The sequence below is a fragment of the Paroedura picta genome, chromosome 1 (assembly GCF_049243985.1).
Source record: "Paroedura picta isolate Pp20150507F chromosome 1, Ppicta_v3.0, whole genome shotgun sequence".
NCBI classification, from domain to species: Eukaryota; Metazoa; Chordata; class Lepidosauria; order Squamata; family Gekkonidae; genus Paroedura; species Paroedura picta.
In genome coordinates, this window is record NC_135369.1 from 26,524,232 (window position 1) to 26,538,196 (window position 13,965).

At 50.2% G+C, this 13,965-nt stretch overlaps 1 protein-coding gene across 1 annotated transcript in view; it reads right to left on the minus strand.

Moving 5' to 3' along the window:
* Positions 1-13,965, minus strand: part of CAD (carbamoyl-phosphate synthetase 2, aspartate transcarbamylase, and dihydroorotase) — a 47,861-nt gene that overhangs the window by 22,034 nt on the left and 11,862 nt on the right. Inside the window, exons 3-14 of the mRNA XM_077330203.1 lie at positions 11,799-11,928; positions 10,589-10,731; positions 9,190-9,331; positions 7,648-7,819; positions 7,318-7,503; positions 7,044-7,156; positions 6,696-6,838; positions 6,047-6,178; positions 4,403-4,636; positions 3,496-3,717; positions 1,658-1,846; positions 932-1,056 (exon numbers count right to left, since the gene is read on the minus strand). Of these exons, the coding sequence (XP_077186318.1) occupies positions 932-1,056; positions 1,658-1,846; positions 3,496-3,717; positions 4,403-4,636; positions 6,047-6,178; positions 6,696-6,838; positions 7,044-7,156; positions 7,318-7,503; positions 7,648-7,819; positions 9,190-9,331; positions 10,589-10,731; positions 11,799-11,928 (1,931 nt within the window). The remainder of the gene's footprint in view (positions 1-931; positions 1,057-1,657; positions 1,847-3,495; positions 3,718-4,402; positions 4,637-6,046; positions 6,179-6,695; positions 6,839-7,043; positions 7,157-7,317; positions 7,504-7,647; positions 7,820-9,189; positions 9,332-10,588; positions 10,732-11,798; positions 11,929-13,965) is intronic.

Below are 13,965 nucleotides of genomic sequence, written 5' to 3' on the forward strand. Positions count from 1 at the left end.
GAGGGAAGGAAGGAAGGCAGGACTGGGGATAATGAAGTGAAAAAAAGGAAAGTTGCATATCCAAGACAGTCTTTCCCCCAGGCAGCAGGGATATCTATTCCCCTCTGAGCCAATGTGCTGTGAGAGAAAGGTGACTAAGCCAAATGATGCAAAACATGAGATGCTGCCAAAATAGTTATGATGAGCAATCCTTTACGCAAGCATGTGGCTTTCAATAGACAAATGAGGTCGAACATGCTTCAAGGAACACTATGGCAAAGCAAGTGATTTGCCCCAGAAAAGTCAAGCAAAAGGAGCACTTCTGTTTTACCTCACCCTTCATCAAAAGAGCTCAAGGCAAGCATGCACAGTTCTCCTCCCCAGTCCCAACAAACTTGGACCGCCATTGTGGTGCAGCAGTTAGTATATCTGAGGTCTAGGACAGGGGTAGTCAACCTGTGGTCCTCCAGATGTTCATGGACTACAATTCCCATGAGCCCCTGCCAGCAAACACTGGCAGGGGCTCATGGGAATTGTAGTCCATGAACATCTGGAGGACCACAGGTTGACTACCCCTGGTCTAGGAGACACAGGGTTGAATCCCCGCTCCCCATGAAAACTTGCTGGGTGACCTTGGGCCAGTCCTCAAACCCTCAGCTGCCTTCCCCTACCTCACATGGTTATTGTGATGAATAAATCCAAGCCACTTTTTGGCATAGACATGAAGTAAATAAATAGGCCAGGCTGAAAAACAACAAGGTCACCTGAGGGGAACCCAGATTTCCCTAATAATCTAACTACTAGACAAATTCTCTGCACTTGCACACCATTCTGCCCAAGGAGAAGCAATGAGTCAAAAGAATCTCGGGTAGAATCAGGCTAAGCAATGCATTCTCTCTCTCACACACACACACGCACATGCCCCAAGCACTGAGAGCTGTACAGACATTACCTGAGGACAGGCAAAGGGATGCCCAAAGCCAGTTTGGCAGCAACATAAGCCAAAGGGTAGCCAGTGGCCTTGCTTGCCAATGCAGAACTCCGTGAAAGCCGCGCGTTCACCTCTATGATGTAGTACTGTGGAATAGGGGGTGGGGGGGTGGGGGGGGGAGAGACAGAAAGAAATGCAGCAACAAGGCTAACCAACAGCTTCCACCACCCTCCAGCTATGGAGAGCAGAGCAAAGACGTCTGCCTGCTGCCACCACCAATGTCCCCCCTCCCACCTCCAGGCATGGAACTCCCAGCAACGATATAAAGCGCTACTGAATTGCCTCCAAGTAACATTAACTCTCAGAATGAGAAGGGCCTTTCCACCAGCCCAACTACTGGTGATTCGTCCAAGGGGACGAACCTGAGATCCTCTCTATGCAAATCCAGCCCTCTACCACTGAGCCATGGCTCCTATAAAGATCGCAGAATCATGGAGGTGGAAGGGACTTCTAGGGTCATCTAGTCCAACCCCCTAGAGAATGATGGAGACTCACAACTACCTGCCCACCCACAGTGACCCCAATTCCATGCCCAGATGATCCCCCCCCAGAAAAAAGAATAAACCTCAGAATCTCTGCCCACTCTAGCCTGGAAGAAATTCACCTCCCAACGTGGCCATTAGCCTTTCCCTATGCATGCAGGAAAGGGCCACAAGAGTCAAGCACTGCAATTCCGCCACTGCTTACCTGCTCAGACTCGGGATTTAGCGCGTACTGGATGTTGCACTCGCCAATAATCCCCAGGTGTCGAACCACCTTGATGGCCGTGGTACGCAGCAGGTTGTACTCCCGGTCGTTGAGTGTCTGGCTGGGAGCCACCACGATCGATTCCCCCGTGTGGATGCCCAGAGGGTCCAGGTTCTCCATATTGCACACCTAAGGGAGAAGGAAAGGGGACAAGGAAGGAAGTCCACCACGTCAGAACACCCAGCCTCAATCAGGCCACGTCCATCACATCTCAGATCCAACCATCAAGTACAAAAATTAGATTTCCACATATTAATCTGAGCTCTCCCAACTTTAATTATAATTTGATTTACTCTGTTGGGGGGGGGGAAGAAATAGGAGGAGGAGAGCAGGTTTTTAAATCCTGCCTTTCTTTACCTTCAGGAGTCTCAAAGTGGATCACAATCGCCCTCCCTTCCTCTCTCTACTCCCAACTCTCAAATTGGCCCAAGGTCACCCAGCAGGCTTCATGTGGGGGAGTGGGGAATCAAACCCAGTTCTACAGATTAGAGTCTGCTACTCTTAACCATTACACCACGCTGGGAGGAGAAACCCTTCGAGACTCCTGAGAGTAGAGAAAAGCAGAGTACAGGAACCAATTCTTCCTCTTAAAAGAGTCCGTGCTGAGCTGGTGAAGATGCTGGAACTGACAGATGGGAGGAGGGCCTAGCTGCAGCAGTGTTCTAATTACTGGGGAGGAACCTGATAGTAACAGATTGTCAGCACACAGTGCAGCTTCTGAGAAAGAAAGAAACAAAGAGCCAGCCTTAACTCAATTGAGCCAGCCCAAACCTCACTTTTCCCAGGGCTGAGACTGGGTGGGTGCAAAAACACATCTTCTGCAGCCTGCACTGGATGCTCCCACACTGCCATCCGCTCCCACTGATTCGAGGCCTGCCCACCTGTCCATTTGGATGGTGAACTGGCCCCGTCAGCTTACCTAGGCAGAGCCATGGAGCTTCAGGGAATGGGAGGAATTGTCCCCACTTGCCAGGAAGAAGAAGCAGAAGTGTTGGGTGAGCAGAAAGGAAGAAGAAGAGGAAGCAGCACTAAGGCCTGTGAGGCAGAAAACTAAGAAGCAGATGCATCAGAAAGGGACAGAGGGTAGGCTGAGAAACAGAGAAGAAATAAAAAACAGAAATAATGCAGAGAGGAGAAAAACAAGCAGAGAGAAAGAGGGAGAAAACACAAAGGCCACTGGAGAGCCCTCCTAGGTGGTACAGGGATAGGAGGCCCCTTTTTTGCCGAAGAAGGGAATCAGAGCTGGGAAGCCAGGGGCATGACAACGCGAGGGGGCAACACTCAACTCCACGTACATATTTGAATCAGTGAGCCAAGCCTTTAATGCAAGACTGCTGGGGACTCATTCTGCTCCTGCCTTTGTCTTTTCCAAGTGTTGTGCAAGACCAGAGGGCAAGTGACAAACTAGACACCAAGGAATTAGTGGGCCGAATAAATCCTGCCACACTCAAAGTGGTTCAGTCTGGCCTCTGGGCAGTCTGAATGATTTTTCTGACTTTACAGCTTGTTAGGTGCATGTTGTACACTATACTGAGCCTGGATGTAGAGAGGGGTGGTTAAGACATTGAATGAACGAATGAACGAACAAAATTGTACACAGACTGGGAAAGGGCCAATTGCTACAAACTATTAAAGTCCAGCCTCTGCACAGACTATTACCCTGCAGCCAAAGATTTGGCTGGATAATTATGCAAACTATTTTGCAACATTTAGCCAAGCCACCTTTGGATGCAGGGATAAGAGCCCTGCCCTCACTCCCAAATCCCCCAGGCCCTTACCGTGATGCAATTGTCGTAGGCGTCTCGAACCACCTCATACTCTATCTCCTTCCAGCCCTTGAGGGATTTGTCCACCAGCACCTGGGAGGTGTGAGCGAAGGCCTGGCTCACGAGCGCCGTCAGTTCCTCTTTCCCGTTGGCAAAGCCAGAGCCCAGCCCACCCAGTGCATAGGCCGAGCGCATGAGCACCGGGTAGCCAAGCCGTTCAGCTGCTGCCTGAGCCTGCGGGTAAAGAGAGAGAAGGAAAAGCCATGGGAATTGGTGAGGGAGAGGAAGCATTTAGGAGCACCATCTCCATGGATCTGGCACACAAGAAGACAACAGCAGCATTCAGGTATGCCAACTAACAACTCCAGGCAGGCTCTCAGCCACGCCAGCGTCATACCCCAGGATTCCCCAAAGAAGGCCAGAAAACCCTTTCCAGCAACTATGCCAAGAATAATACTTTCACAGTGATCTACATCCCAGAACTAGTCACAAAACCTTCCCAGGGAACATCCAGAGACATACAAGCAGTCTGTGATTACTGGATGAGGGGAAAAAGGCATTCTGAGTATATGCTGAGGCACTGAGCCACAGCTAAAATGAGCTCACAAGAATGTAAGAGCAGCCCTTCCATATCAGACCAATCCAGCTGGCTGTTTCACACAGCGGCCAACCACCTGGCCTGGAGGCATATAAGCCAAGACCTTGCCCTGATGTTGCCTCCTGGTACCACCTGTATTCAGAGGTTGACTGCCTCTGGATGTGGAGGTTCTCTTCAGTCACCATAGCATAAGAACCACCTTGCGCTTCCCTCCCTGAACTCCAATCCTCCCCATGGAATTAGTCAAGAACTTCAGGACATTATGATCCCTTTGGCTATTCAAAGAAAGCCCCCTTTGCCCGGTCAAGGTCACCCCTATACCTGTTCAATGGAGCAAGCAGCCTCGCTGGGCGCCACGTGTTCTCCGATCTCCTCCATCTTCTCCACGAAGACCTTGCGGTCCTCAGTCATCTCAACGGAAGCCACGGGGGTGCCCAGGACACGCACCCGGTACCGCTCCAGCACACCTGCCTTGGTCAGTTCCACACCGCAGTTCAAGGCAGTCTGTCCTCCAAAGGTCAGCAGGATACCATCTGGGCGCTCATTCTTGATCACCTGTCCACAGGGAGGCAAAAGGCCACTGTGGCAGAGGGAAGGGCCAAGGAAGCTCCTCTGTAGACAACTCACAACAAACCATTATTGGACTGCACAAAGACAGCTCAAAGGGATGGCAGTCAACGTACAAAAGGAAAGGTGGAGGTGGTTATATCAAGCTGCTTCATGCCAAGTCAGACCACAATTCTTTCAAGGTTAGGCGTGACCGGGAGAAACTTCCCAAGATTTCAGACAGAGACCTACTGCTTGGTGTTTGGAGATGCCAAGGACAGAACCTGGTGCCTCCTGCACGCAACACAGATGCTCTACCACCGAGCCATGCCCCTTGGGCCAAGCTTCACTTCTCTAGTTGCTGCTCCTCAAATGATTCAACCTGGCTGAAAAGTAGCTGGAATGAACTGGCTCAGTTGAAGGATCAACAAGACAGTTTGCCAAGCAAGGGGCAAAACAACTGACCTAACTACTAGCCCTTAAAGCAGGAGTTTCTTGAAGAACCTGGAAGGGTTTCTCAAATGGGTGGGAGTTAATTCATTTTAATACATTTTAAAAAATTTTAAACATTTATTGGGTGAAATGACCCTATGTGGTTATGTTGCCTTGCCCCCCTCTCCCGAAATGGCCTGGAGTGGGTGGGAAGGGGAGGGACACTAGGTGGGCAAGTACACAGCTATGCTCCCCAACAATCACGCCACCTCTGGGGTTTCTTGAAGCCTGAAAAATATCTCAGGGGTTTCTCAATGGTAAAAAGGTTGAGAAAGGCTTCCTTAAAAGATGGACCAAAAAATGAGAGAGAAAAAACTGATGTTTACAGAGTTTTGGTCACTCATGTTTTCATGCATCCCTTCACCATGCAAGAGGGAGATACACAAAGCTACCTGGCTAACAGGTAAGTGCTGTATACTTAGACTCATGTTAAAATGTTGCACCTTTGCACACCCATCCTTAAGATTTGCAACTGTCTTCACTGTCCTTCCACTCCTTGTTAGCCTTCTGCCCGTAGATTAAGTGTTGGATGCAAGCTAGGCAGATATGTGAATTAAAAGTGTACTATAGGCTTTGTTCCACACAGGCCATGGTCCTTCAATCAAAAGCACATCACAGGCCAAGGAAAGCACTGACGAGTTTCCCAGGGAAAAGAAATGGCGGCAGAAACCCAAGAGGAGCCAGTGTGTGTCTCAAAGCACTGACTTCAAATGTCAACAAAAGCAGACACAACCTGTTTAACTTGGGGGACATAACAGGATTGCACCAGCAGGACAGGCAACACCCTCCATCTAAATCCACCCTCCCACCCAAAATCCAGGCCCTCCCAGATGCATACTATCCTGACAAAGGCCCCAAACGGGAGCAGAGGTTTGAGAGGCCTGGCTTGGCCCACAGGGTGGAACGAGAGAGACAGGCTCAGCTCACCTGGGTGACGTAATCAAGGGTGATGGGCAGGAAGTAGACCTTGTCCGCCAGGCCTTTGGAGGTCTGCACCGTGGCGATGTTGGGGTTGATCAGCACGGTCTGGATGCTCTCTTCCTTCAGGGCTTTGATCGCCTGGTGTGGAGAGAAGTGAGATATTAATGAGCCCTCGTTTGATCCTCCCAACAACTCCTAGAGGGGAGCAAGTGCCTGAACAAAGGTCCTCCACAAAGTTTCACATCAGAGTAGGAATTTAAACCCAGGTCTCTCCAGCCCTGGTTTGATACTCTAGCAGCTGTCCCATGCTAGGCATCGATAAAAAGACCAAAGATTTCTAAAAAAAAACACTTTCCTGACATGTTGGGTGTTGCAGTCAGCCCAGGCTGATAATAACCTCAGCCACCAAGTGCATTCCCACAGCAGAATCTCCGTTATCACTCTGAGAAGATGACAACACAGACGATTCCACAACCAGGGGGCAGGCTGAGAAAAGCTTTTTGCAGGTGGCTCCCTGTTCTCCTCGGAGGTCTCCTGCACCAGCTTAACATCTTGGCACCAACCCCGTTTTTCTCGCACTCCCCTCTTCACACTAATTCACACTAAACAATCCCCACACCCTCCAAAGTTTCCACAACTTCACATTTACACTCACCTGAGAGCCAGAGTAGTCAAATTCACCCGCCTGCCCTATCGAAAGGCCCCCGGAGCCCAGAATTAGCACTTTACGAGGCCGGGACACATCACTGGCAAGCGGGGCTTCCGCAGAATGCAAGCAGGCCTGCAGCTGCTCATGCACTAGAGAGAGAGAAAGAGGGAAGCCAGATCCATTACCGAGGGAAATCCACCACTCATGCAAAGCCTCCCAAACCCATCTCAGCCAGCCACACAGACCCCAGGCAGGAAAGGGAGATGGACTTCAGCAAGCATCCCCCCGTTTAGGTGCAGGATAAGAGCAAAATTGGGTTTTCCAAAGAAACCAGCCTTGCCCTGCAGCTCCCACCTGTCTTGGGATTCTGCCCTCCAGCATGCAAGTCACGCACGGTCTCCAGGAAAACATCAAAAAGACACTCGAGATCTGCTGGGCCGGCTTTGTGCTCTGGGTGAAACTGCACGCTGGGAGGGAAGAAAGCAGGGGAGTATGTTACCCAGGCATATGACGCACTATGACAGCCTGTGCTCCATGCGACTGACCCTAACCCCCTCCCTGAGCCGGCCATCTCCCACCAAGAGCATGGCCATCCTGCTCATGGCTTCTCCCCAGGGGCTGCTCCTACCTGAAGAAGGGCTTTGATTCGTGCACAAGGCCCTCATTGGAGCGGTCATTGGCATTTGTGAAGAGAGGTGTCCAGCCAGCTGGTAAGCTAGCTGGGTCCACCGCAAAGCCATGGTTCTGGGAGGTGATGAAACAGCGCTGGGAGCCTTCGTGGAGACATGGCTGGTTGTGCCCACGGTTCCCATACCTGAGGAGGAAACGGCAAGGACGGAATGAGGCTCTGCGTGAGAGAGCAGCTGGAGAGCCCACAAGGAAAAGTTGTGTTCGGGGGAAGAGGCTGGGACAGTCAGTAAGTCTGCCTGGCAATTCTACCCCCTTTCCCCAAACTCACTTCATTTTGTAGGTCTTGGCCCCAATGGCCAACGCTAGCAGCTGGTGGCCCAAGCAGATGCCGAAGACAGGCTTAGGGGTTGGCAACTCCAAAACACCACGCAGGTTGGCAACAGTTGCTTGGCACAGCGTTGGGTCCCCAGGCCCGTTACTGATAAAAAGCCCATCAAATTCTGGGAAAGTAAAGAGCGAAGTTGATCCAAATAAAGCTGCAGACATCTCTTGAACAGAAGCCTGGAACTAGCAACATGCTGAGATGCAAGCTACTAAGATGAAACATAATCCCAGCAAGACAGACAATGTTTCTAATGGGGTGTGTGTGTGGTTTTAACCCTCCGGGATGCAGTTGGTCATTTTGTACCTGACAGGGCTGCATGACCCTTTAGAAAAGTCCATTTGCAGCTTGGGGATGTTTCGGGAGTCACCTTTATTTACAGAGGCCCAAGCGATATCTGTAGTTTGAAGCCCCATTCACCAAAACCAGCTGCTCCCCCAGCTGCACATTCTCTTAGATAAGGGTGACCTTCCTAAAGTGATTTGTGTTCTTGGAATGTCAATACTGCATTACAGTAACACTTCAGAGAAGAGGCCACATTCAAGAACTTTAGCTAACACAGCACAGAAAAGGCGGAGCCTCAGATATTTTATTTTACCTATTTATTTAATTTATATACCACCGTCCCTTGTGGCTCAGGGTGGTTTACATAGAACGTAGGGATAAGTATAGGTAGTATAAAACTGGGAAAAATTCAACCAAATTCCTTTCAGTCCCACTCCAGATACAAAGGGAAACTTAGTGCTCTTCCATGTCAACAGAAAGCTCAATCAATATCATAGAATCATAGAGTTGGAAGGGACATCCAGGGTCATCTAGTCCAACCCCCTGCACAATGCAGGAACTCACAGCTACCTGCCCACCCATGGTGACCCCAGTTTCATGCCCAAGTGATCCTCTCCACCCTCCACCAAAAATCTCCAGAATCAGCCTGGCCTGGAGGAAATTCACCTACCATCCCACAGCAGCCATTAGCAATTCCCTGGGGGAATTGCAAGGAAAGGTCACATGAGCCAAAAGAGATGCATTTCTCTTTGCACTGCCAGTTTTCAGGGACTTTGGAAAACCATCTCCTTCCTCTGACACCAATGTGATCAAACCTCTTCCTTGTAAAGACAGCCAATTAGGACCCTTTACGGACTTAACTAGCCCAACATTAATCACTCCTACCCTTTAGGGTGGCAAGTTAGAAACCTGGAGAGTGAGAGTTTTAATTTGATTTGTTGCTATCTTGCCTTGCTAGCTAGATATGATCTCTGTATTGTTGGACTGAGGTTTTACATTTCTTGTATTAATCATATTATTTTAACTACGCATCAAACACAGAAAAGTGGGGTAAGAATCATTTCAAATGAATGTCTGCCAGGGCAAGCCATCCTGGGCAACTTCAATGTCAGGGCACACTCTCAGTGACCCCATGGCTAAGACATCCCATCAGGCCCCCAAGACAGGAAAGGGCCCTGCAAGCCTCTCCCCTGAGCTACTCACCTGCACTGTCCAGTGGGTGATCCCAGGGTACCACGGTCACAGCTGCACCACGTTGACACAAGCACCGAATCTGATTGTACTTCAAGCCACAGTCTACAGCTGTGATCCGCACAGAACCGCCAGAATTGAAAACTTGGGGCACCTATTGTATTATTGGAGGGGAGGGAAGAAGAGCTCAAGGATCAAATAAAACCCAGAGAAAACATTCCTTCCCTCCTGCTATAGGGCAAAGTTGAGGACCCACGACTATATTGCTCCTGACTCATAGGAATTCAACATTTTGTCGGTCAATCAACTGAAAAGGGATGACCTGAAAACCTGTGATATTTTTTCCTATTCCATTCAAGACCATTTAGACGTTAACTGAGGGACTAAATTAGTAAGTAGGCCTCAAGAAACACACTTGTGGGCACCACGAGCTTGGTGTAACGGTTAGCAGCAGATAAAGCTGTTCTGACCGAGCAGTAATATCAGGGCTCTCTCAGCCTCACCCACCTCACAGGGTGTCTGTTGAGGGGAGAGGAAAGGGAAGGCGATCGTAAGCTGCTTTCAGACTCCTTCGGGTAGAGAAAAGTGGCATATAAGAACCAACTCTTCTTCTTCTACCTCACAGGGTGTCTGTTGTGAGGAGAGGGAAGGGAAGGCAATTGTAAGCCGCTTTGAGACTCCTTCGGGTAGAGAAAAGTGGTATATAAGAACCAACTCTTCTTCCTCTACCTCACAGGGTGTCTGTTGTGAGGAGAGGGAAGGGAAGGCGATTGTAAGCCGCTTTGAGACTCCTTCTGATAGAGAAAACCAGCATATAAGAACCCTCTTCTTCTTCATACTGGGGATCTTTGCTCTAGTCTTGGACAGGGCCCTTCCATTTGTAAACAGCTTTCCCTCAGCCCACTAGAAGCCTCACACCCAATTCTACCACAAGTGTAATGCCTGCCTCAGAGTGGGGAGAGACAACTTCTGCACGGGGGAAGAATCTGAAGCATATTCTGCTTCACAACCTGAATCCCTCAGAAGTGGACAAATTCCATAAGAAACCAAGTGCCACTGAACTCCTGTTTTACTGTAGCTGCCAAGGAGCACACGCTTCCAACAGCACAAGCCAGGAGGGAGGTGCTGAGGAAAATAAATGTGTTCCTAAAGATCCCCTCATAAGGCAGGTAGTCACCTTTGCTCTTGCAGAAGAAGGCCAGGGCTATAAAACCAAGAGCAGGGATATCTCTCACGTACTCATCTCCCAAACAGCAAACAAGTGTTTTTACCACCTCTTGACTGAAGTCTGACCAAGATTGCTATCTGGCTACATAAAGCAGTTCATTGGGCCAGACTCTCAACATCCTCCATGTGACTGTTTATGGGCCACAGACCACACTGCTCTGGCTCCCCCCTACCACACACACACCTTCAGGGAGACCTCCTTCACCAAATGCCTCTTGTTTGGATCCTCAAACGGCAGGTTCTGGTTATGGGTGCCATCAGGAACCAGTTTGCCCAGCAAGGTCCCCTTCTCCCGAATCCTCTTGGTCAGTGCTCGCGTGTCCACTCCTATGGGGGTGAAAGGAAAAAGGCGTACCAAAAGAGATGAATGGTCCCTTCCATCCACCCCTAAAACTTCCTACACTCACAGGAAGAAATAATTTGATTCAGACCAACCTGAAGCATCCTCAGAACACTCACACACCATGGTATATTCCACCAAGCAAAGACAAGGAGAAAACAGACAGCCGTATAACTAACTGGTAACTTAAACGGGGTGGGGTGGGGGGGGGTCTGTAATCAATTTACCATATTCACATTCTGTCATATGGTAAAGGTCGAGGGCTGCCACACATGCGAAATAATGCCGTTTTGGTCCACTTCAGCAACAGTTTGCAAGTGGATTTTGCCATTTCACACAGAAAAATTCAGTTGCAAGGTAGATTGAAAGTGCATATTTAATATATATGAAAGTCCCCCTCAGTTCTGCTCCAGAACTCTGCTCAGCCAAATTCTGTACTTGGCAGAACATTACCAATAGCCAGTGGCCATCAAGGCGATACATGCACAAAGTGGCCAAAACTTCTCAGCCTTCATCCATTACTGCCTCTTAGTACCAGCCATCTAAAGCATTCTTCCTTATATCTGATCATCACCATGATGAATAACTTTCATGAGGATTACAAAAGACAAACTACAACCTATCCTATCCCTTGCGGGAAAAGGTGTTTAAACACCTCCAAGAGCAACAGATGTCACTAGAAAAAAAGAAAGAGACACTGAAATTCATGAGACGTACTTGAAAAAGCAACCCCAAACGGTGGCCGATGCTGTGACAGCAACCACAGATACCAAAAGAAGGATCTGAGCACTCCCATTTTACATACTGGAAAACTGAGGCAGAGAGATGGCCACTTGCCCAAGGGATTTCTGTAGGCCACTGGTTTCACGCCCAGAGGCCAGTGGCTGAGGGAGAGGACCCGTCTACTCACATATTACTGTCTCCCAGTCATTTCTCCTGCTAGACTTTCACGTAGCCCCAATGCCCTCTTCTCTGCTGGTTCTTTCAGTGAGCTCCTGCCGAAGTAATCCTCCCTTCAGGCCCAGCACAAGTCCTTCTAGTGGACCCCTCTTACCTTCCAGACCAGGAATGCCATTCTCCTGCAGCCAGTGGTCAAGCGAGCGCGTGGCACTCCAGTGGCTGGGACTGCGAGAGCATTCACCCACAATTAGGGCTGCCACGTGGATGCGGCTGGACTCAAACCACTGCAGAGGGAAAGGATTGAACACACTGTAGTATCCCAGCTCCACTGGTAAGACGTGCTTCTTCAAAGGGGGAGGCCAGAATAGCATAATCCTGCCCCCTCCCCATCCCTAATGATATTGGAGCCAACCCAGAATTACTGCCATTCGAAGACAATGCTGATCAAGGGTAGAAACACCACTATATATATTTATGTATTATACCAACCCCCCCCCCCCCAGCAAGTCAGTTCAGGGTGATGTACATCGGAATAATTAAAACAATGATATGAAAATCAAAATTTAAAATTGAATTAAAACCAATAAACAAAAATCTAGATTCAATAAGGAAGACCCACCACCATATTTGAACAACACTGGTGTGACCAGCGGATGCTGTTCCCCCAGACGCCCGGCTGAGGGCAAAAGAAGAAGGGGACGACAGAGAATGAGGTGGCTGGATGGAGTCACTGAAGCAGTCGGTGCAAACTTAAATGGACTCCGGGGAATGGTAGAGGACAGGAAGGCCTGGAGGATCATTGTCCATGGGGTCGCGATGGGTCGGACACGACTTCGCAACTAACAACAACAACATTATATAATGTTGCATATTGTTTTAATGGGACTTTTACTGGGGTTTTTATTGTACTTGATCGTACTTGATTGATTGTAACCTGCCACGAGCTGCTTGTCAGGAGTGGCGGGAAATAAATGAAAAAAATAAAATAAAATAGATATCAGTACCAGCAGATCTGGATTTTCCCCATTCTCCTGAACCAGACTGTGGTCTGGGGCAGTGGTCCCCAACCTTTCCGAGGCTGGGGACCGGCAGGGCATCGGGCCGCGCCCCCGCGGACCGCGCCCGTGCGGGCCACGCCCGCGGATCGGGCCGCGCCCGCGGATCGGGCCGCGCCCGCGGGCCGCGCCCATGGATCGGGCCGCGCCCACGGATCGGGCCGCGCCCACGCCGCGCCCGCGGATCGGGCCGCACCCGAGCCGCGCCCGCGAGCCGCGCCCACGGATCGGGCCGCGCCCGCGGATCGGGCCGAGCGGGCGTGGCCCGCACAGGCGCGGCCCGGCCCTGATTCCCTCTCCCCGCCTCCCGCAGTAAGAAGCTTCCCGGGCCGCAAGCTTGCGGCCTGGGAAGTTTTTTACTGCGGGGGCGGGGCGGGGAGAGGGAGCCGCGGCCCGGCGCCATGGCCTTTGCGGCCCGGCACCGGGCCACGGCCCGCAGGTTGGGGACCACTGGTCTGGGGCATCTTGCAATAGGAGGCCTGGTAGCTGCTACTCGTGTAATTGGCCCCAACCATCAGCTCTGGATGGATCTGCCCTCTTTATCAAGGGACTGTGTTTTCAGTTTAGGGTACTGAACTACAGAGGAGACCGGAAGTGCTTTTTACCAGCACAGGCTGGCTTGCCAGCTTTGCTAAGGAAGGTGGATCTGACCAGTCTCCTGTTCGTGGGGGGGCAACCTGATGAGACTGCTGCGCTACATCAGACCAACACAACTACCCATTTGAATCTACAGTTTGGAGTTCTTCCAAAATGGAACAAACATAGGATGCCATCTCGCAACTGATTTGTGACCAGCCCTTGTGAGGTTTTCAAAGCAGGAGACGAGCAGAGGTGGTTTTGCCAAGGCCTTCCTCAGCACTGCAGCCCTGGTCTTCCCATCCAAGTACTGACCATGGCTGGCCCTGCTTAGCCTCTGAGCTTGGATGAGCTTTCGCTCGTCTGGGCTAGTCTACGTCATTATAAAGATTCTCTGATTTTTTTCCCAGGTTTACTTAATGGTCCCCAAGCAAAATAGAGATTGGAGGGCTGTTGTAGATTCCAGGTTTCTAGATAGTTCAAGATGGAAATGTTAAAAGCTATAATGGAAGGATCCTGACAGTCACACCCCCTTCTCAAGTCAAACTTTATTGTACTAGGCCATAGGCCTTCACAAGATGTCTGGGCTAGTCAGACAGCTGCAATGTAATGCAATGAATTACTCTCCAGAAAAGAGCAGAGAAAGTCTTGATAGAAGCCACAGGTGGAACGTGCACCAGTCACTGGCTG